The sequence below is a fragment of the Microcaecilia unicolor genome, chromosome 6 (assembly GCF_901765095.1).
Source record: "Microcaecilia unicolor chromosome 6, aMicUni1.1, whole genome shotgun sequence".
Taxonomy (NCBI): domain Eukaryota; kingdom Metazoa; phylum Chordata; class Amphibia; order Gymnophiona; family Siphonopidae; genus Microcaecilia; species Microcaecilia unicolor.
The window spans coordinates 14507102-14530888 of NC_044036.1; the positions used below are offsets into that span (position 1 = coordinate 14507102).

The 23787-nt window shown below is 46.2% G+C and overlaps 1 protein-coding gene across 1 annotated transcript in view; it reads left to right on the top strand.

Moving 5' to 3' along the window:
- Positions 1 to 23787, top strand: part of LOC115472003 (vitamin D3 hydroxylase-associated protein-like) — an 85126-nt gene that overhangs the window by 56882 nt on the left and 4457 nt on the right. The window contains exons 7-13 of the mRNA XM_030206028.1: positions 1065 to 1189; positions 3566 to 3691; positions 5209 to 5306; positions 10109 to 10208; positions 14940 to 14983; positions 17711 to 17750; positions 22421 to 22529. Of these exons, the coding sequence (XP_030061888.1) occupies positions 1065 to 1189; positions 3566 to 3691; positions 5209 to 5306; positions 10109 to 10208; positions 14940 to 14983; positions 17711 to 17750; positions 22421 to 22529 (642 nt within the window). The remainder of the gene's footprint in view (positions 1 to 1064; positions 1190 to 3565; positions 3692 to 5208; positions 5307 to 10108; positions 10209 to 14939; positions 14984 to 17710; positions 17751 to 22420; positions 22530 to 23787) is intronic.

The window sequence follows — 23787 nt, forward strand, 5'->3', positions numbered from 1 at the left end:
CCATATCACTGCAGGTTATCTCTTATCTGTGTTAACTAAAGAAGGAACAGTCAGTTCTCTGTAACAGCTTTAAGCATAAACATGCTCCACTAGCTGGCCAGACTAGAGAAATACACTTCAAGAAATAATTAATTCAGGGGTCCTTTTACTAAGGTGCGCTGAAAAGTGGCCTGCGCTGGTGTAGACATGTGTATTGGACGCGTGCAGGTCCATTTTTCAGCACACCTGCAAAAAAGGCCTTGGGGGGGGGGGGCTGAAAATGAACGTGAGGCAAAGTAAAAATTGGCAGGACATTAGAAACAGTCAGAACGAAGCCTTGTGCGGGAAGAAGAGGACCTCAGCTGGCAGGGGTTGGGGTCCCCTGCCAGCAAAGGTAGGCGACGGCGACGGTGGGTTGGCGGCGGGAGGGGGGGTTGAGAGGGTCATCGGCAGGGGGGTCCAGGGCCAAATCTACGGAGACCCAGGCCCCCGTGGCCCCACATGGCTAAGCTACTGGTGCAAAAACATGTTTTGCATGTTGTGCATCTGTATTTTACAAAGTGTCGAGTCGTGCTTTTGCATTGTAAACGTGGAGATTTTTTTTTAGGACTTCTTATTTGCATTAAATTTGGTATTTGATTCCTTGGACATCTCCTTTTTATTTGGGACCTCGCTTGTTGGTTTGCTGTTGAAGTAGCATACTATGCCATAGAAGGCCCTGTTTACTAAGCAGTGCTAAGGACGCATTAGCGTTTTAAGCACGCGCTAATGATTAGGACACGCTAAACACTAAGTCGCCCATAGGAACATATGAGTGACTCGTGTTTAGCGTGCGCTAAAAACACTAGCGCGGCTTATTAAACAGGGCCCATAATGTGCTGTTATACTTATTTGAAATGTTTTTTTCTTCTGAAATTGACTATTGCCTATGTCCAGATTTTTCTTGCTGTACACTGCCTTGGGTGAATTTCTTCAGAAAAGTAGTAAGTAAATCCTAGCAAATAAGAACTAATGAAGTAACAGATGCTACAAATCTGTACAGAAATGAGACTATTTATTTTGACAGTCGACTTATTTAATTGCAGTGCACCCAGCAATAGGACCGATGGCGAGGGACGTAGACAGCCTGGCTCTGTGCATGAAGGCGCTCCTGTGTGACCACATGTTCCACCTGGACCCCAATGTGCCTCCCATCCCCTTCAGAGATGAGGTAAAGAGGCAGGAAGATGTCAGTCAGCAGAGCAGAACTGGGGTGAGGTGTCACGTAAGGACACTGGGATGAGATATTCTGCTGCATTCGGAGAGGTCAGAGGAAGACGTATCGGTTGGAGTGGAGAAGGTCGTGATAATGTTTTTGGTACTGACCTATAGGTGCTGCTGTTTGAATGATTAGGAAAGGAATAGTGAATAAAATAAAGAATATTCATAGTGCCTTTGTATTGCTCCATGGTGAGATCACTACAATTCTGCTCACGACATCTAAAAAAAAAAAAGATGTAATGGAACTGGAAAAGGGGACAACCATAATGATTAAGGGGATGGAATTCCTTTTATCTGAGGAAAGGCTAAAAAGGTCAGGGCTCTTTAACTTGGAAAAGAGACGGCTGAAGGAAGATATGATCGAGATCTATAAAATACTGAGTTGAGTGGAATTGGTGGACGTGAATCTATTGTTTACTCTTTCAAAAAATACAAAGATTAGGGGACACTCCATGAAGTTATACAGTAGCTGATTTAAAACAAATAGGAGAAAATATTTTTTCACTCAACCTACAGATAAGCTCTGGATCTCATTGCCAGAGCAAGTTCTATAAGCAGTTAATGTAGCTGTGTTTAAAAAAAAAGGTTTTGACAAATTCATGAAGACAAAGTCCATGAATTCTTAAGGTAGACCTGGGGAAAGTCATTGCTTATCCCTAAGGTTGAGTACATAAGAATATAAAAATAGCCATACTGGGTCAGACCAATGGTCCATCTAGCCCAGTATCCTGTTTCCAACAGTGGCCAATCCAGGTCACAAGTTATTCAAAGTCATTAACTCGCGACAGGATTGTGAAAAATTACAGAAGGACCTTGCGAGACTGGGAGACTGGGCGGCTAAATGGCAGATGACGTTTAATGTGAGCAAGTGCAAGGTGATGCATGTGGGAAAAAAGAACCCGAATTATAGCTACGTCATGCAAGGTTCCACGTTAGGAGTTACGGACCAAGAAAGGGATCTGGGTGTCGTCGTCGATAACACACTGAAACCTTCTGCTCAGTGTGCTGCTGCAGCTAGGAAAGCGAATAGAATGTTGGGTATTATTAGGAAAGGTATGGAAAACAGGTGTGAGGATGTTATAATGCCGTTGTATCGCTCCATGGTGCGACCGCACCTTGAGTATTGTGTTCAATTCTGGTCGTCGCATCTCAAGAAAGATATAGTAGAATTGGAAAAGGTGCAGCGAAGGGCGACTAAAATGATAGCGGGGATGGGACGACTTCCCTATGAAGAAAGACTAAGGAGGTTAGGGCTTTTCAGCTTGGAGAAGAGACGGCTGAGGGGAGACATGATAGAGGTATATAAAATAATGAGTGGAGTGGAACAGGTGGATGTGAAGCGTCTGTTCACGCTTTCCAAAAATACTAGGACTAGGGGGCATGCGATGAAACTACAGTGTAGTAAATTTAAAACAAATCGGAGAAAATGTTTCTTCACCCAACGCATAATTAAATTCTGGAATTCATTGCCGGAGAACGTGGTGAAGGCGGTTAGCTTAGCAGAGTTTAACAAGGGGTTAGACGGTTTCCTAAAGGACAAGTCCATAAACCACTACTAAACGGACTTGGGAAAAATCCACAATTCCAGGAATAACATGTATAGAATGTTTGTATGTTTGGGAAGCTTGCCAGGTGTCCTTGGCCTGGATTGGCCGCTGTCGTGGACAGGATGCTGGGCTCCATGGACCTTTGGTCTTTTCCCAGTGTGGCATTACTTATGTACTTATGTAAGTATCTGGCAGAAACCCAATTAGTGATAAATAGAACAAGGGGAAAGCAAAAATCAAACACCGTATCTTGCGCCACAAAAAAATGTTGTATACCCAAGGGAGCAGGAAACTTCTGTGTCACACCACTGGTGAAGCTTCTGCTTGGGGATGGTTTATGCTGACTTTGCCTAGAACAGTACAAAATGCCTTCCTCTGTCTTGACGAATGGTCTATTCGCTGTGTGTTGTCTGCAGACCACCTTTCCTTTGTTGTATTCTAATTGCAAGGAGTGTACATGTGGGTGGAGCAAGGGCGGGACATGCTGCGCACCTTATGCACAGCATGGCGCACTTAGACACGGCAATGGAAAACATCGTCGACCTGGTGTAAGTGAGCACATCTAAATGTAGGCTCGTCGAAGCCGACTTACACTGCTATTCTATGATGAGATCTCGGTGCCAAGGCGCTGTTGTAGAATTGTAACTCGGCGCATGCGTTGAGGTGTCTAGCTTCAGTCGCCAAGTTATAGAATTGTCCCCTAAGAGTTTGATTCTCCGAGGCTTTTCTCCTGTCGAAGCTGCAGAACAATCCTAAGCTTTGTTTTTCTCTCTTTGAAGGTATATTCCAGCACCAAACCCCTGAGGATTGGATACTACGATACAGATGGCTTTACCATGCTCCCTCCCTGCATGAGACGGGCCGTCCATGACACCAGAAAGCTCCTTGAGAAGGCAGGGCATACGGTGCGTCTTCCAGCTGAAATCTTTTCCCTGTCTTTTCCTTTGCTAGGCAATATTTGAATAACGCTTTAGCCCTACCCTAAAGGGGTCTTGCTTATTCCATTAGTAAAGAGAAAATTAGCAAAGATATCGGATAAATACGATCGTTTTAGGAGGTAACCTAAGAACTGCACCTAAAGATGGCAGCTTTCTGGATAACGTTTGCATCACTGATCATTCATTAAGCTCATGGAGGCATCCCAATTTCTCTGCCCAACTTCCTTGTTAATTTTCTTACTTTCTGAGGAGACGTGGAACGATGTTCTTGTTTTTCGAGGAAACAGAATGTGAAATGAATGTTGTGTTAGAGAAAAAGCTGCTTGGGAAATGTTGCTGTAGCTGCTTCATTGCTGTGGTTCTAGATTGGGTTCCAGACTTTGGAGGGCTTGAAATTTAAGGACCCTATTTGCTAAGGTGTGCTAGCGTTTTTGGTGTGCACTAATGCTAGAGACACCCATAGGACTACATGGGTGTGTCTAGTGTTGGCACGCACTAATTTTTATCACACGCTAGGAATGCCTACAACCAGCTCAGTAAACAGGGCCCTACGTTTTCTACCTGAGGCAATGGAGGGTTAAGTGACTTGTCCAAGATCTCAAGAAATCTGGCTTTCCTGTTACAGAGCAATTCTATTATACTATAATAGCAGTAACTTCCACAACAATGATCTATGTAGGAAAAGGCAGCACCATAAACACTGCATCAGGTTGGCTGGTTATGTCTGAATATCAGGACATAACTGGACTCTGCCCCCAGAATGCCTCCAACCAGGGCCGCCGAGAGACGAGGCCGGGCCCGGGGCAAGGCCGCCCTGCCTCCGCCCCCCCCCCGCCGCTGCCGCCCCCACATCGCTCCCCCTGCCGCTGCAGTCCGCGGTCTCACCTGCCTGCCTCCACGGCTCCAGGCCCCCTTCATTCAAAGCGGCAGTCGCAGATCGCCTCTCTTCCGGCCTTCCCTCCCTGCGTCCCGCCCTCGTCTGATGTAACTTCCTGTTTCCGCGAGGGCGGGACACAGGGAGGGAAGGCCAGAAGAGAGGCGATCTGTGACTGCCGCTTTGAATGAAGGGGGCCTGGAGCCGTGGAGGCAGGCAGGTGAGACCGGGGACTGCAGTGCCGGTGGCCTGACCCCGGCGCCAGGCCCCCCTTGGAGGCCCGGGCCCGGGGAATTTTGCCCCCCCGCCCCCCCTCTCGGTGGCCCTACCTCCATCATAGCTTGAAGTTCAGCACTAACTAGTCATTTTCAGAGGCACTAACCAGTCAAGTACTGGTGAAAATGACCAGATAGCCGTGAACAAGTGAGTTAACCAGTTAGCGGCTGTTCCCAGCTGGTTAACTCGCTTCGAGTAACAGTAATAGCCCTTTACTCTTTGGTGACATAAAGAACAAGCTTTATTTACACAATGAGTTTTTATCACAGAGGTGATCTCTTAGCTTACACCTATCCCTGATATTATCTAACCCAGTAATGCTCTTTTCATGCAGTTGATACCCTTTAGTCCTCTTCGGATGGAATACACTGCCAATGAACTCTTCCTGAAAGGATTGTTTCCTGAAGGAGGTTCGACATTGCTGGAGAAATTGTGAGTTAATGTCAGGGTTTCTGTGAACGTTATCACACAGCGGCCCCTGGGGGATGGGCAGATATACAGTGGGGGAAATAAGTATTTGATCCCTTGCTGATTTTGTAAGTTTGCCCACTGACAAAGACATGAGCAGCCCATAATTGAAGGGTAGGTTATTGGTAACAGTGAGAGATAGCACATCACAAATTAAATCCGGAAAATCACATTGTGGAAAGTATATGAATTTATTTGCATTCTGCAGAGGGAAATAAGTATTTGATCCCCCACCAACCAGTAAGAGATCTGGCCCCTACAGACCAGGTAGATGCTCCAAATCAACTCGTTACCTGCATGACAGACAGCTGTCGGCAATGGTCACCTGTATGAAAGACACCTGTCCACAGACTCAGTGAATCAGTCAGACTCTAACCTCTACAAAATGGCCAAGAGCAAGGAGCTGTCTAAGGATGTCAGGGACAAGATCATACACCTGCACAAGGCTGGAATGGGCTACAAAACCATCAGTAAGACGCTGGGCGAGAAGGAGACAACTGTTGGTGCCATAGTAAGAAAATGGAAGAAGTACAAAATGACTGTCAATCGACAAAGATCTGGGGCTCCACGCAAAATCTCACCTCGTGGGGTATCCTTGATCATGAGGAAGGTTAGAAATCAGCCTACAACTACAAGGGGGGAACTTGTCAATGATCTCAAGGCAGCTGGGACCACTGTCACCACGAAAACCATTGGTAACACATTACGACATAACGGATTGCAATCCTGCAGTGCCCGCAAGGTCCCCCTGCTCCGGAAGGCACATGTGACGGCCCGTCTGAAGTTTGCCAGTGAACACCTGGATGATGCCGAGAGTGATTGGGAGAAGGTGCTGTGGTCAGATGAGACAAAAATTGAGCTCTTTGGCATGAACTCAACTCGCCGTGTTTGGAGGAAGAGAAATGCTGCCTATGACCCAAAGAACACCGTCCCCACTGTCAAGCATGGAGGTGGAAATGTTATGTTTTGGGGGTGTTTCTCTGCTAAGGGCACAGGACTACTTCACCGCATCAATGGGAGAATGGATGGGGCCATGTACCGTACAATTCTGAGTGACAACCTCCTTCCCTCCGCCAGGGCCTTAAAAATGGGTCGTGGCTGGGTCTTCCAGCACGACAATGACCCAAAACATACAGCCAAGGCAACAAAGGAGTGGCTCAGGAAGAAGCACATTAGGGTCATGGAGTGGCCTAGCCAGTCACCAGACCTTAATCCCATTGAAAACTTATGGAGGGAGCTGAAGCTGCGAGTTGCCAAGCGACAGCCCAGAACTCTTAATGATTTAGAGATGATCTGCAAAGAGGAGTGGACCAAAATTCCTCCTGACATGTGTGCAAACCTCATCATCAACTACAGAAGACGTCTGACCGCTGTGCTTGCCAACAAGGGTTTTGCCACCAAGTATTAGGTCTTGTTTGCCAGAGGGATTAAATACTTATTTCCCTCTGCAGAATGCAAATAAATTCATATACTTTCCACAATGTGATTTTCCGGATTTAATTTGTGATGTGCTATCTCTCACTGTTACCAATAACCTACCCTTCAATTATGGGCTGCTCATGTCTTTGTCAGTGGGCAAACTTACAAAATCAGCAAGGGATCAAATACTTATTTCCCCCACTGTAGTTGCAGGACTGCTCGTACCGTGTAGAAATGGGCAGATATAGTTGCAGGACTGCTCGTACCGTGTAGAAATGGGGTGCCGACTTGTGGTGGGTTTTATCCTTGGTTATTCTGTTGGGCCCACCTTCACCGTTGCTGCTTTACCAATTGGCTGCTTATGGGAAAGGGATGTGCTTTCATTTATTTATTTATTAGGATTTATTTACCGCCTTTTTGAAGGAATTCGCTCAAGGCGGTGTACAGTAAGAATAGATCAAACATGAGCAATAGACAATTACAGCAGTAAAAATATTCAAATAACAATACAAAGTGTGGCGTGGAAGGGCATTTTCGAAAGGGACGTCCAAGTTTTGATGAGGCGTCCTCGCAAAACGTCCCGATCTAGGGGCGGGGAAACCTGTATTTTCGAAACAAGATGGACATTCATCTTTCGTTTCCGAAATACCGTCAGGGACGTCCAAATCCTTAAATTTGGTCGTCACTAGATTTGGTCGTCCATAGACTCGGTCGTTTCTGATTTTCGGCGATAATGGAAACCAAGGACGCCCATCTCAGAAATGACGAAATCCAAGCCTTTTGGTCATAGGAGGAGCCAGTATTTGTAGTGCACTGGTCCCCCTCACATGCCAGGACACCAACCAGGCACCCTAGGGGGCACTGCAGTAGACTTCAGAAATTGTTCCCAGGTACAAAGCTCCATTACCTTGTGTGCTGAGCCCCCCAAAACCCACTACCCACAACTGTACACCACTACCATAGCCCTTATGGGTGAAGGGGGGCACCTAGATGTGGGTACAGTGGGTTTCTGGTGGGTTTTGGAGGGCTCACATTTAACACCACAAGTGTAACAGGTAGGGGAGGGAATGGCCTGGATCCGCCTGCCTGAAGTACACTGCAGTACCCACTAAAACTGTTCCAGGGACCTGCATACTGCTGTGATGGACCTGAGTATGACATCTGAGGCTGGCATAGAGGCTGGCACAAAATATTTTGAAAGATGTTTTTTGAGGGTGGGAGGGGGTTACTGACCACTGGGGGAGTAAGGGGAGGTCATCCACGATTCTCTCCGGTGGTCATCTGGCCATTTCGGGCACCTTTTTGTGCCTTGGCCATAAGAAAAACACGACCAGGTAAAGTCGTCCAAGTGTTTGTCAGGGACGTCCATGTTTCTTTTGATTATGGGTGAAGGACGTCCAAGTGTTAGGCACACCCAAGTCCCGCCTCTGCTACGCCTCCGACACGCCCCTTGAACTTTGGCCATCCCTGCGACGGAAAGCAGTTGGGGATGTCCAAAATCGGCTTTCGATTATACCGATTTGGACGTTTCTGTGAGAAGGTCGCCCATCTTCCGATTTATGTGGAAAGATGGGCGTCCTTCTCTTTCTAAAATGAGCCCGATAGTATAACTATTTACAATGTCAACACCAACTGAAACCAGGTGTAAATCCCAGCACCCAAGTTGGGTGTGGATCCCCCAAATTCTATATCATTGTGCAAATTTAAGGGACCACCCCAGGCCCGCCCATGCCCCTCCCATGGCCACGCCCCTTTTAAATGCGGCATTTCAATAAAATGAAAAAAAATCAAATTGAATTTTTTTTTTAAAAGAGCAGAATGGGTAACCACAGGAGATGCCATTTTGAAAACAATTCAAAAAATCCCCCCAAAACAAATTTCATAAACTAAACAAATGTACACGGCTTAAAAAAATTATTAAACGTGCTCATATGTCATGAGACAATGTCAGGCGTTAGTGTACTGCTATGGATTTACAGCCTGTCTCACTAACACAGACTGCTCAATAATTATCGTGGATTGTTTTAGATTCGTAATAAGTAAATGAAACCTTTATTAGGGAAGCTAAATTCTACAATGATTAAGATATATACATATATATAATGGTTAGCACATATACCATGATTAACTCTATACACAATCATTACTTTACTGGCCTCTACATCTCTTAGACCAAGAAAAGAAGCAACAGAGTATATACATACAATCATCACTGGTCTCCATCATCCAGGCTCTTATCAGCTGGGGGGGGGGGGGGGGGGGGGGGGCCCGATTCGCAGCGAGAGCTAGGAGCTTTGGACCAGGAACAAACCTTCTGTGCAGTTAGGGTTACCATATGGCTCCAAAAAAAGGAGGACGGATTGAGCCAGCCGGGTTTTACTTCCATTGCTTTCAATGGAAAGCAATTGCTTTCAATGGAAGTAATTGCTTTCAATGGAAGTAATTGCCCATTGCTTTCAATGGAAAGCAATGGAAGTAAAACCCGGCTGGCTCAATCCGTCCTCCTTTTTCTGGAGCCATATGGTAACCCTATGTGCAGTCCATACATTACTCACAGATGAACCCCACCTTACTGTGACAAGCCCTCCCTTTTTATTAGGCTCTGAGCCCATGTCCAGAGCTAAGGAAAGTTACAGAAAGCTTCTATGGAAAATCACAGAATGCTTACTGTGGTCACATGCTTTCCCAAGTCCAGGTGGCCAAGCTGGGCCTGGGAAATAAGTGCCATCCTCCCCTTTGCATACCAAATAAGTTAGAGCTGTGTCTTATCTTCTGGATCCCAACTTGTTTTTTTTATTTACAAGAAAAGTTACTTTCGGTCAAAGACAAGATTTCAGAGTGTATTATCGGACAAAAGCAGAGTTGAAAAGCAATCCTTTAAGGTAACACTTAAACAATCATTTTTAAACAGAAGGCAGATCTACGTGAAAACAGTTACTCGCCCACTTATAGAAGAGTGCATAAGTGTTTCTGCACAGCTCTGGAAAGGGGGCATGGCCATGGGAGGGGCATGGGCGAGCCAGGGCTGTTCCCTTAAATTTGACCAGTGATATAATGGGGGATCTGCACCCAGCTTGTGTGCTGGGCTTTACACCTGGTTTCAATTGGTGTAACTCCTCACACCTAAAGTTGAACGTGAATCCTGGTCGCTACACTCTATTCTATAAAGGGCTCTGGTCCTGGAACGCCGTTATAAAATATGCCAATTTTTTTTCCAGTGTTTAGAATTTCCCCTTTAAAAGTGTCTCAGAACTGTACATTTCTCTTATTATGTCATGATGTATGGGTGAATTTTGTTTCCTTCTGGCGGCATACTATAACATTGCTCCCCCCTCCTTTTCTTTCAGGAAAGGAGATCTCATTGATCCCAACCTGAAGCCACAGATCTCTGTTTATAAACTCCCATATCTAGTGAAGAGGATTCTGGCTTTCATCTTGAGACCAGTGGTGAGTTCCATGTATTTTCTATTACTACTACTGCTACTTCTGCTACATCTACTACTAATGCTACTACTGCTATGTTTACTACCAATGTTACTACTACTAATGTTACTGCTACTATGTCTACTACTAATGCTAATACTACTACTGCTAGTACATAAGTACATAAGTACATAAGTAGTGCCATACTGGGAAAGACCAAAGGTCCATCTAGCCCAGCATCCTGTCACCGACAGTGGCCAATCCAGGTCAAGGGCACCTGGCACGCTCCCCAAACGTAAAAACATTCCAGACAAGTTATACCTAAAAATGCGGAATTTTTCCAAGTCCATTTAATAGCGGTCTATGGACTTGTCCTTTAGGAATCTATCTAACCCCTTTTTAAACTCCGTCAAGCTAACCGCCCGTACCACGTTCTCCGGCAATGAATTCCAGAGTCTAATTACACGTTGGGTGAAGAAAAATTTTCTCCGATTCGTTTTAAATTTACCACACTGTAGCTTCAACTCATGCCCTCTAGTCCTAGTATTTTTGGATAGCGTGAACAGTCGCTTCACATCCACCCGATCCATTCCACTCATTATTTTATACACTTCTATCATATCTCCCCTCAGCCGTCTCTTCTCCAAGCTGAAAAGCCCTAGCCTTCTCAGCCTCTCTTCATAGGAAAGTCGTCCCATCCCCACTATCATTTTCGTCGCCCTTCGCTGTACCTTTTCCAATTCTACTATATCTTTTTTGAGATACGGAGACCAGTACTGAACACAATACTCCAGGTGCGGTCGCACCATGGAGCGATACAACGGCATTATAACTACTACTACTACTACTACTACTAGACATTTCTAAAGTGCTACTAAGGTTACGCAGCGCTGTACAATTTAACATAGAAGGACAGTCCCTGCTCAAGGAGCTTACAATCTAAAGGACAAATGTACAGTCAGTCAAATAGGGGCAGTCAAATTGGGGCAGTCTAGATTTCCTGAAAGGTCTAAAGGTTAGGTGCCAAAAGCAACATTGAAGAGGTGGGCTTTGAGCAAAGATTTGAAGATGGGTAGGAAGGGGGCTTGGCGTAAGGGCTCAGGAAGTTTATTCCAAGCATAGGGTGAGGTGAGGCAGAATGAGCCTACTACTACTACTACATCTACTACTGCTATATCTACTACTGATGCTACTACTGTTACTACTACTACTACTGCTATGTCTACTACTAATTACACAGAATGAAGACCTCATTTGATCAACAGGAATATCACACACAGAGTCATTATTACCGCATCTCAAAAAAGATATGAGGAAAGGCTAAAGTGGCTAGGGCTCTTCAGCTTGGAGAAAAGACGGCTGAGGGGAGATATGATAGAGGTCTATAAAATAATGAGTGGAGTTGAATGGGTAGACATACTACTAGTATAAATCATTTCTATAGCTCTACCAGTCGTACGCATTGCTTCACAATTGAACATGAAGAAAAGACAGTCCCTGCTCAAAAGAGCTTACAATCTAAATCAGGACAGACAGACAGGACCAATAAGGATAAGGGTAGGACAGACAGAAAGACACATAGGGAAAGGGACTATTGAAGAGAGGAAGACAAGATAAAGGTTATGAGCAAGTGACAAGTTAGGAGTCAAAAGCAGCATCAAACAGATAGGCCTTTAGCCCTTTAGACATGAATTGCTTGTTTAATCTTTCCAAAAATACTAGGACTAGGGGGCACGCAATGAAGCTAGTAAAAGTAGTACATTTAAAATGAATCTGAAAATATTTCTTCACTCAATGTGTAATTAAACTCTGGAATTCATTGCCAGAGAATATAGTAAAAGCAGTTAGATTAGCGGGGTTTAAAAAAGGATTGGATAGCTTCCTAAAAGAAAAGTCCATAAGCCATTAATAAAATGTACTTGGGGAAAATCTACTGCTTATTTTTAGGATAAGCAGCATAAAATATATTGTACTGTTTCGGGATCTTGTCAGGTACTTGTAACGTGGATTGGTCACTGTAAGAAACAGGATGCTGGGCATGATAGACCTTTGGTCTGTCCCAGTATGGCAATACTTATGTAATTATCATTTTAAAAAGAGATTGATGGAATTAAACCTGAGGCAGAATGAGATAAAGATAGACTAATTTGTTCAACTTTATCCACAAAAAAACTTGCCAGGTCTTCTGCCAATGGCTGCTGTGTCTCAGAAATTGAGGCGACTGTCCATGATCTTACCAAATCATTAAGAGGTCCTTTTGCTACAAGGCAGTAGGGCTACCACATGAGAAACTGGCACTTCTGCCAGATGCACCCAGGTGCCTGGCGGTAGTTCTGACTTTTCTGCATACTGTTTCCTGCGCCAGAAAATATTTTTCTATTTTCTAGCGCGGGGCCACGGCGTAGGCGCACCCGGTGGTAATCGGGCAGCAGTGCATGCTGACTGATTACTGCCAGGTTAGCGTGTGAGCATTTACTGCCTTCTAAGTGGCAGGCGGTAAAGGCCCAGGCAGTAAATGGCCGCGTGCAGATTTTTGTTTTAACGTATGGCCATTTACGCTTCCTTTTAAAAAAAATAGTGTTTTTACGGCCACGGTAGTAAGTGGACTGGGAGAGCAGCAGTTCCACATGCCCACACTACTGCAGGCCACTTACTACCGTGGCTTTGTAAAGGACCCCTTTTAATGAGTGAGAAAACCAGGGTGATCTTCTTTCCCTATCCACTTCTTAAACAGAAGACTAGACCCTGTGGAGACAGAATATCAAAGTAAGCTTCCCACACTTTAAAAAAAACAAAAACAAAAACAGACTGCCTTCTTAAAGGAACCCCTTGCCTCTCTGGCCTCCCAGGTGGCAAGCAGGTGTACTTGGTTTCTCCAATGCCAGTAGGCCAGAGGGTGCTACCAAGGATAGCTTACGAAACAGTAATGCATGCTCCTTGAAACTACCTCGAAAGGCCCCTGGCTAGTCTAAAACTAACTGCTCCACTGAGCCAATGAGTGTACACTTGAAAATAGACTCCATAAAGTGCACAATGGGAGATCAAGAATTTTGTATCTGTATACAATCCCAAAAAGAATGGACCTTGCAGCCTCACATTTAGGTGATTGTACTTTCCCCACCTTATAAAGCTGAGGCTGTGAAATATAGGCCCTATGTGTTACTCTAAAATGGCACCCCTGGAGCCAAGCCCCGGAGATCAAACCGTGGTATACTCTTAACAGATGCCGCTATATTTCACTCATCCAAAGGGATTCCAAGGTCTCCAGACCATTTGTTTCAACTCCTCTAGATCATTTCCCTTCACTACCCATTGAAAGGCCTTATGTATGCAAGACATTGAAATACCTTGCACTGAAATAGTATGAAAAAATTCTCTCAGTTTGGCTCCCATTCTTTTTCCAAGTGCACGATCTGCCAGAGAAGCAACATAAGAACATAAGAGTAGCCATACTAGGTCAGACCAATGGTCCATCTAGCCAAGCATTCTCTTTTCCAAACAGTGGCCAAGCCAGGTCACAAGTACCTGCCAGAAACCCAAATCATGGCAACATTCCATGTAGAATCTCAAAGAATAGCAAGATTCTGGAATTCTAAAGAGTAACAAGATTCCATGCAGAATCTCAAGGAGTAGCAATATTCCATGTAGAACCCCAAAGAATAGCAAGATTCCGGAATCCTAAAGAGTGACAAGATTCCATGCAGAATCTCAAAGAGTAGCAACATTCTAAGTAGAACCCCAAAGAATAGCAAGATTCCGGAATCCTAAAGAGTGACAAGATTCCATGCAGAATCTCAAAGAGTAGCAACATTCCATGTAGAACCCCAAAGAATAGCAAGATTCTGGAATCCTAAAGAGTGACAAGATTCCAAGCAGAATCTCAGACTAGCAACATTCCATACTACAAATCCCAGGGCAAGCAGTTGCATCCCATGTGTGTCTCAATACCAGGAATTTGTCCAAACCTTTTTAAAACCCAGATACGCTAATTTGACAATTCGTAATCTAACAGTATGCAAATCTATGTCCCCAACTAACTACCGTACGTTGTTGAAGATCTGCAAAGGGGAGGACACACCTGTCAGCAGCGAAGATGTGCTGCAATTTACCTATTCCTTGTCTTTCCCAGTCCAGGAAAACCGCATTATCCGGCTGCTAAGATTTATTACTAAAAAAATTGCAGGGTCATGCATTTGGACTACAAAAACCCGAGGTGATGGTATAGTTTAGGGGGTGAAGAACTTTTGTGCATGAAAGAGGAGCAGGATTTAGTTGTGATTGTATGTGATGATCTTAAGGTGGCCAAACAGGTACAGAAGGTGACAGCCAAATCGAGAAGGATGCTTGGTTGCGTAGAGAGAAGAATGGCCAGTAGGAAAAAGGAGGTGATGATGCCCCTGTGTAAGACTCTGAGACCTCATTTAGAATATTGTATACAATTCTGGAGACTGTACCTTCAAAAAGATATAAACAGGATGGAGTCGGTCCAGAGGATGGCCTCTAAAATGGTCAGTGGTCTTCATCATAAAGACTATGGGGACAGACTTAAAGGTCCCAACTTGTATACTTTGGAAGAATGGCGGGAGAGGAGAGATATGATAGAGACGCAAGACGAAAGGACTGAGGGGGGGGGGGGGGGTACAGCGTGACAGCGCAAGAGTGTGGAGGGTAATTCATTTCATATTAGTTAATGTTCAGACTTTGGAGTGCTGTAATTCTGTAATTGCAATCTGAATTAATTTTTTATGCTTACAGGTTCCCAGAATTGCAAATGAATTGAAAGCACTGTGTGGCACTGGGTAAGTTTAATTTTCAAAGAGATGTAGAGTTCAACCAACAAGAAGTAACATTCTGCAGAAACTTAGTAAAAAAAAAATCCCTTAGTATGGTTTAGGCCAGGAGGAGGGGCTCTCTTCCAACTGGTTTTTCATTACATGGAATAACTTGATTTTTCTTGTTCTACCTTTTTCTTGCTGTGAATTCCAGGAGTCTGTAACCTTTTGTGAATGTACTCCGACTTATTTTATTTTTGTTACATTTGTACCCCACACTTTCCCACTCATGGCAGGCTCAATGCGGCTTACATGGGGCAATGGAGGGTTAAGTGACTTGCCCAGAGTCACAAGGAGCTGCCTGTGCCTGCAGTGGGAATTGAACCCAGTTCCCCAGGACCAAAATCCACCACTCTAACCACTAGGCCACTCCTCCACTGTTGCTACTATTTGAGATTCTACATGGAATGTTGCTATTCCACTAGCAACATTCCATGTAGAAGTCGGCCTTTGCAGATCACCAATGTGGCCGCGCAGGCTTCTACTTCTGTGAGTCTGACATCCTGCACGTACGTGCAGGACGTCAGACTCACAGAAACAGAAGCCTGCGCAGCCTTCTACATGGAATGTTGCTAGTGGAATAGCAACATTCCATATAGAATCTCAAATAGTAGCAACATTCCATGTAGAATCTCCAATAGTATCTATTTTATTTTTGTTACATTTGTACCCTGCGCTTTCCCACTCATGGCAGGCTCAATGCGGCTTATATGGGGCAATGGAGGGTTAAGTGACTTGCCCAGCGTCACAAGGAGCTGCCTGTGCCTGAAATGAGAATCGAACTCAGTTCCTCAGTTCCCCAGGACCAAAGTCCACCACCCTAACCACTAGGCCACTCCTCCACTCAGGTAAATGTCTTCATAAAAGTATTTACTAAATCCCAACAAACACACATAAAAAAAAAAAAAATATTACTATAATTGGTGAAACCAAAGCCTGCAGATCAAGGTCAATTACACAAAAAGAAGCATTAATCCTTTTAGGCTCTACAGACCTGGGGAAAAATGGTAGATTTTCCCACTTTTGTAGCTGATGAGGTTTATTTTTGCAAACTGAAAATAAACCATCAGCTTTTATTTTTTTCTTGCATGAATTATTATTATTTAACTGGAGAACTAAAATCTGAGAGAAAATTGCTTTGAGAGTGGAGTTTATATTTTATGAGTAGTGGTTACAATAAAGGATCAAAATGGCCCATCCAGTCCCCTGCTGCAGAGATTTTCCTACCTAGCGCATACAGCAGTGGTTCCAAACCTGTCCTGGAGACCCCCCCAGCCAGTCAGGTTTTCAGGACATCCACATATTCACAAGAAAAAATCCCACGCACTGCCTCCATCTTATGCAAATTTCTCTCATGAATCTGCATTGTGGATAACCTGAAACCCTGAATGGTTTGGAACGCATACAGAATCCCATATCGTATGTGCAAAAATTGGAGAAATTATCCCTTAGAGAACACTTGGGGACCCCCGCCAGCCAAACCGAGGGCCCCAGAGCCAATTTGTTTTGGGGGGGGGGCACGGCCTCCATGGCCCCCTGTAGCTACGCCACTGGCAGGTATAGCCAGCAGATGTTGGAAAATCATGGAATTCTTTTTCTTTAAGTCTTGATAGATCATGTACAACATTCATCTTGTAAAATTTTTTTTTTTTGTTACATTTGTACCCTGTGCTTTCCCACTCATGGCAGGCTCAATGCGGCTTACATGGGGCAATGGAGGGTTAAGTGACTTGCCCAGAGTCACAAGGAGCTGCCTGTGCCTGAAGTGGGAATCAAACTCAGTTCCCCAGGACCAAAGTCCACCACCCTAACCACTAGGCCACTCCTCCACTGTTGCTACTATTTGAGATTCTACATGGAATGTTGCTATTCCACTAGCAACATTCCATGTAGAAGTCGGCCCTTGCAGATCACCAATGTGGCTGCGCAGGCTTCTGCTTCTGTGAGTCTGATGTCCTGCACGTACGTGCAGGAGACGTCAGACTCACAGAAACAGAAGCCTGCGCAGCCTTCTACATGGAATGTTGCTAGTGGAATAGCAACATTCCATGTAGAATCTCCAATAGTAGCAACATTCCATGTAGAATCTCCAATAGTAACTATTTTATTTTTGTTACATTTGTACCCTGCGCTTTCCCACTCATGGCAGGCTCAATGCGGGCTTACATGGGGCAATGGAGGGTTAAGTGACTTGCCCAGAGTCACAAGGAAGCTGCCTGTGCCTGAAGTGGGAATCGAACTCAGTTCCTCAGGACCAAAGTCCACCACCCTAACCACTAGGCCACTTTCTTCCCCCATTCTGGCGTTGTTCTAATAAATGGTATCAGAACCTGCCAAATGAATAATGTTATATTACAGGACAGTTCAGTGGAAACACATAAGTTGATTGGCATTTTATAATTTATTTCTTTTGAACACAGCATGTAGAAGCATTCGACAAAACTTAACTCTTCCTCCTTGACTACCTAATTTACTCTGTCACTCTTGACTTTTAACGCAATACCACTCTGTATTTCTCATACCGGAATTGGCGATCACCATCACGGTATTATGTAAGCCACATTGAGCCTGCAAATAGGTGGGAAAATGTGGGATACAAATGCAATAAATAAATAAATAACATAAATAATGATAGTATAGGATAACAGATGCAAAAATATTCAATGATCCAACATACTTTCACTTGAATTTTAGGTCAGCGAAGAATCTTTGGAAACAGCACACTGAAGCAGAGGTAATCCTGCTTTCCCAATAAAATATAATAATATAATACACTATTTATCAACAATCTTTACGGATCTAATTCATTAGCGTGATGTTATGACATAATATTTCACTGGATTCATCTCATTAGTTATCTGCATTACTATTCACGTTTCAAAGTCACTCGATTTGCAAAATGACTCTAGGCCACATTCAAATAAATAAATAAATAAATAAATAAGGAAGAGGATTGTGTTTTAGGAAGGGGTTTTCCTTCTTTATTGTCCACAAATGTTACCGTGTTTTGGACTGATTCTTTGCTAATAACGTTTTCCGTGATCCCAGTGCATAGCAATTTAAGCGTGGGTCTTTACATCGGCTCTTTGACTGGCATAAATTATAGCTACGTGTTTGACCTGTTACACTGATATTCTGTAAATGATTTTCCTTTGTAGGACAGGTACCCTCTAGGGGGGGGGGGGCAATTCTCAACAGGTCACCTAAAGTTAGGTGCTGGGATCAGGGTGGGGCGGTGGGGGCAGTCCGCCCTGGGTGCAGGAAGCAAGAGGGTGCATGCAACTGTCGCGTGGCTGTCGGCTCTGCCGGTCCTCTGCCCCCTCTGACGTTACTTCCTGTTCCAGGGCAGGGTGTGACTGCTCTTCGCATCACCTTGCTAGGAGGAAGGCTGGTAGGGGTGATGCGCTTTGGGGTGGTGGGGTGTGACGTACCTCGGGGGGGGGGGGTGACATGCCTTGGGGAAGGGGAGCAGTGGCGACCTGCTATGGGTGGCAAGCAAGCTAGGTACGCCACTGGCTGGGATGATGAGCTCTAAGTGTGAATTCCAGATCAATAATTGTGTTGTTGCATAACTTCATGCCCAACTTTAGACACAAGCACTTATGCCAGCTCACAGGTTGGTCTAAATCAGGGGCGTAGCTACGTGGGGCCACGGGGGCCTAGGCCCCCATAGATTTGGCCCTGGACCCCCCCTGCCGACGACCCTCTCGACCCCTTCCTCCCGCCGCCAACCCTCCCTCGCCGTTGCCGTGGGCTACCTTTGCTGGCTGGGGACCCCAATCCCTGCCAGCCGAGGAGATCCTCTTCTTCCCGCGAAGGCTTCGTTCTGTTTCTGACATCCTGCACGTTGTACGTGCAGGATGTCAGAAACAGAACAAAGCCTAGAAGAGGACCTCCTCAGCTGGCGGGGATTGGGGTCCCCCGCCAGCAAAGGTAGCCCACGGCAGGGGAGGGTTGGCGGCGAGAGGCGGGGTCGAGAGGGTTGTCGGCAGGGGTCGTCAAAGGCGGTGGTGGTGGGGGTCGGCAGCGGGGGGGGGGGGCTAAAATGTGCCCCCTTACCTCAGGCTCTGGACCCCCCTCCTACCGAAGTCTGGCTACGCCCCTGATACAAATGTAACAAATAAATAAATGAAATAACTTGGGGGTGATGGATTAGGATCCCACATTTTGATTCTGATTTCCTGTGGCAAGATCTGAAAATGGAGGTATTTTATAACCTCCCTCCATTGAGGTCTCCAAATATCTTTTGCATTGGACTCTACAGGTTTGCAACTCCCCAAGCCGTTCTCAGTTTATAAGCTATGGTCTGTAAACCATTGGGATGACTATATAAAAGGAATCAGCAGTCATCAGTTCTGTAAATACAGATGTGAGCCCTTCTTTAAAAAAACTTTTTCGTATCTTTGGGGGTCGATATTCAAAGCAATTTAACTGGCCAGATTTAGCTTCTGGCCAGTTAAGTTGCCTGTTTGGGGCTTATCAGTCATTTTCACTGGCATTTAACTGGTTAGTGCTGCTGGAAACTGGCTATTTTGGGGGCATTACAGGATGGAATCAGCACTCGACTGGTTAAGTCCCAGTATTCAGCACTTAACCGGCCAGGTTAACTGCATAAAAGTCGGTCCTACCTTTATGCACTAACCAGGGGTGTAGCCAGATGGGCAATTTTGGGTGGGCCTGAGCCTAAGGTGGGTGGGCATGGAATTAATTCCCCCCCTCCCCGTTTGCTCCTCTCTCCACCCCTCCATGCCCACAAACCCCAAATATTAAATACTTGATCTGGCGGAGATCCCCAAACCCTGCCAGCTGAAGATTTCCTCCTCCCCCCCTGCAGCCAGCACTCTTCCAAACGGCAGCCAGCAGCACTTGCTTCAAATTGATGCTGCTGCCCGCAGGCCGTGCATGCTCAGTGCTTTTGCATGTGCAGAAGGGCCAGTCTCAGCCTCAGTTCAAGGCAAGTGCCGCTGGCTGACATTTGGAAGAGTGGGGACTGCCCAAGGACAGAAAATATTCAGCTGGCAAGGTTTGAGGATCCCCACCAGCCACCGCAAGTGTCACAATTTTGGGTGGGCCTGAGTCCAAAGTGAGTGGGCCCCGGCCCACCTGTGGCTACGCCACTGGCCATAGACGGTCGGTAGCCCAACTGTTTGGGGAGGCTAAAGGGGGTGGAGCTTACCTCCATACGCTCCGTGGCAGCGACGTCAATGAAGAAAAAGACTACAGGCTCGCCGCCAGCTTCTCCCTTCTCTCTGCACACAGTGTCCTGCCCTCGCGGAAACAGGAAATGCATCACCGCAGAAGGCGGGACACTGTGTGCAGAGAGAAGGGAGAAGCTGGCGGCGAGCCTGTAGTCTTTTTCTTTATTGACGTCGCTGCCACGGAAATAAAAGATCAAAATGCGCGGGGCGGGGGGGGGGGGGGGTGGGCTACATCACAAGCGGAAGTCCACGATTGGGCTGGGGAGGCTTATACGGGGCGCCTATGCCACTGGCACTAACTCATAGCTAGTTAAGTGCTGAATATCGCACTTAGGGCCCTGTTACTAAGCTGCGTTATTGGCACATTAACGTTTTTAACACATGTTAACCACGTACGCACGTTAACTGTGTACACGCCTGCAATATCCCTATAGGCGCCTACACGGTTAGCGTGCGCGCTAAAAATGCTAATGCACCTTAGTGAACAAGGTCCTTAACCAGCTACTCCGCAAACCTGTAAATTCAATGCTGAAGCCCCGGACATGGCCAGGTATTGAATTTCCCAGCATAACAGCAGCAATGGGCGGCAGAACGCTGTGCGCTAGTGGCTGAATATCGGGTCCTTCATTTGCATTCATTTTAAAAGTGATGTAATGCCGCTGGGGTTTATGGCAAATCCTGATTCATTGATGCTAAACAAACAATCGTTTAAATTATTTATTTGTCCAGCAACAAGAACGGTAATTGCTGCTCAAGAGTGAAGGGTGGCAGCTCCAAAAATTTGAGGATTGGTGGAATAAGGTTTGGTGGCCAATGGCCTCGGAACAGTATGCAACTTTCAAAGCTTAAGGGCTTTTACTGAGCGGCAGTAAGTCTAATGTGGCACTGGCCCACCCAAGAGTAGCACACGTTTAGCGGTAGCTGGTGGGATTCCCAAGCTTGGCCAGCTGAAGACTTCTCCCTGATGGTAACGAAAACACTACTCTCCACGATACTGGCACCTGCGCATGCTCTGTTTTCAGTACATGCCCGCTGCAGACTGCCAAGGTGGAAAGAAGCATTTCCAAGCCAGCTGAGGGATTTTTTTGTTTGTGGTGGTTGGGACGGGGTAGAACACTTGGTGCCCACCCGCTTCTTGCCTAGGCCCACCCAAAATCTGTTGTCTGGCTATGCCCCTGCAATATGGGCTTACCACTCGCTACAATGGAAGTACCGCCAAGCTACCGCAGCAGCCCGGCGGTACTTCTCACCTTTGTAGCTCCGGAGTGTACCCGGCAGTAATTGGGCAATGCATTACTGCCAGGTTAGGGCGGGAGCCCTTACTGCCACCTCTGAGTGATGTTAAGGGCTCCCTCCCCAAAATGGTCGCGCAGCAAGTGCTTTACCTGCTGCCCGGCCATTTCCTGTAGGAAAGCGAGACCTTCCCATTTACCAGGTGTGGTAAAAGGGGGCCTCTGCACGCATGTAAAACATGTGCTGATGCCAGTGCCGGCCCCCTTTAGTCGCAGCTTGGCAAAAGGAGCCCTAAAAGAATTTTTCAAGTCAGGGCTGCTGAGATACTGGGCTGGGGCAGGACCACTGCCGCCGGGCCCAGGGCAGAATCGTCATCACCGCCGCTGCCGCCCCCCTCCGCCCCTCTCCCACCCACCTGCCCGCCCGCAGTACCTGCGGCCCCGCCAGCTGCAGGAAGTGCAGCTCCTTCTTCTGCCCAGCATCGCTTGCCCCTGCGGCTGCTTTCCTTAGGTCGCACATGCTCAGTTTCAAAACTGAGGGCCCAGCAGCTGCTTAGGCAGGTGAAGCAAGGGGGGCCCGGCGCCGGAGGTTTCTCTCTGCTGTTCCTGTCAGGACGCGATCACCCGGGTCCTGTCAGGAGCAGGAGAAAGAGAGAGAGAGAGAGAGAGAGAGAGATCTCTGCGCCGCCCCCCCCCCCCCCCCCGGAGGCCTGGGTCTAAGGAATTTTGCCCCCGTCCCCCCTCTCGGCGGCTATGCTTCAAGTATGACTATAAATTATTCACCTGTCTCTCTGCTGGGTCATAGCTCTTCCATTAGGTTGGATCAGCCCATCTCTATACTATGGTGCTGATAGATGTGAGCAAGTTTCTATGTACGAGAGAAGACCTTTGTATCATGGAAAGTCCAATAGTTCTGAGACGCCAAGAGCTTTAGGTCTCTCTTCAGTGAACGCCCTTTTTCTCTCTCTCTTTAGGTATACTGCCAGGAATTCATTGCCGAGTGGAGGAAGCTGAAGCTGGATGTGATGCTGTGTCCCGTGATGGGACCTGCTTTTAACCTTGGCTATCTGGGAAAGTTACTTGGTAGGTCTATGAGTGAATGCAAATTAGTAATGAATTTTTAAGTCTTGGGGAGAGGAAGATTAAAGAAATCTCTCATCCAGTTTCTCACATTTGGAATTTATTCTTTACTAAATATAAATTAACATACGCATCCAGCTTCCCCTACATAAGCATGCAGCTATGGATTGCACTACCACTTGCCGTGAGAAAAATCCGCGACCTAACTAACTTTCGGAGATCACTGAAGACCAACCTGTTGAAAAAGGCATACCACAATGATATAGCCTAACTACCAGACAACGAATCTTAAGTCCAAACTAGATAAAACCCAACTCTCTATACTTGACTACCAAACCTGCTTATAATCAAACGAGAAAAACGCCCAAGTTCCGACCTAAATCGGGAGATGGACGTTTATCTCACAAAAACGAATAACGCGGTATAATCGAAAGCCGAACTTGGACGTTATCAACTGCACTCCATCGTGGAAGCGTACAAAGTTGACAGGGGCGTGTCAGAGGCGTGGTGAAGGCGGGACTGGGGCATGGTTATCACCCGAACAGAGATGGGCGCCTTTCGCCGATAATGGAAAGAAAGTATGCGTTTGTAGCTAGAATTTAGGGCACTTTTCCTGGACTCTGTTTTTTCACGAATAAGGCCCCAAAAAGTGCCCTAAATGACCAGATTACCACCAGAGGGAATCGGGGATGACCTCCCCTGACTCCCCCAGTGGTCACTAACCCCCTCCCACCACAAAAAATGATGTTTCACAACTTTTTATTTTCACCCTCAAGTGTCATACCCACCTCCCTGGCAGCAGTATGCAGGTCCCTGGAGCAGTTGTTAGGGGGTGCAGTGGACTTCAGGCAGGTGGACCCAGGCCCATCCCCCCTACCTGTTACAATTGTGCTGCTTAATGCTTATTAGTCATCCAACCCCCCCAAACCCACTGTACCCACATGTAGGTGCCCCTCTTCACCCCTTAGGGCTATAGTAATGGTGTAGACTTGTGGGCAGTGGGTTTTGAGGGGGATTTGGGGGGCTCACCACACAAGGGAAGGGTGCTATGCACCTGGGAGCTCTTTTACCTTTTTTTTTGTTTTTGTAAAAGTGCCCCTTAGGGTGCCCGGTTGGTGTCCTGGCATGTGAGGGGGACCAGTGCACTACGAATCCTGTATACTCTGGAGGAAAGGAGAAACAGGGGTGATATGATACAGACGTTCAAATATTTGAAAGGTATTAATCCGCAAACGAACCTTTTCCGGAGATGGGAAGGTGG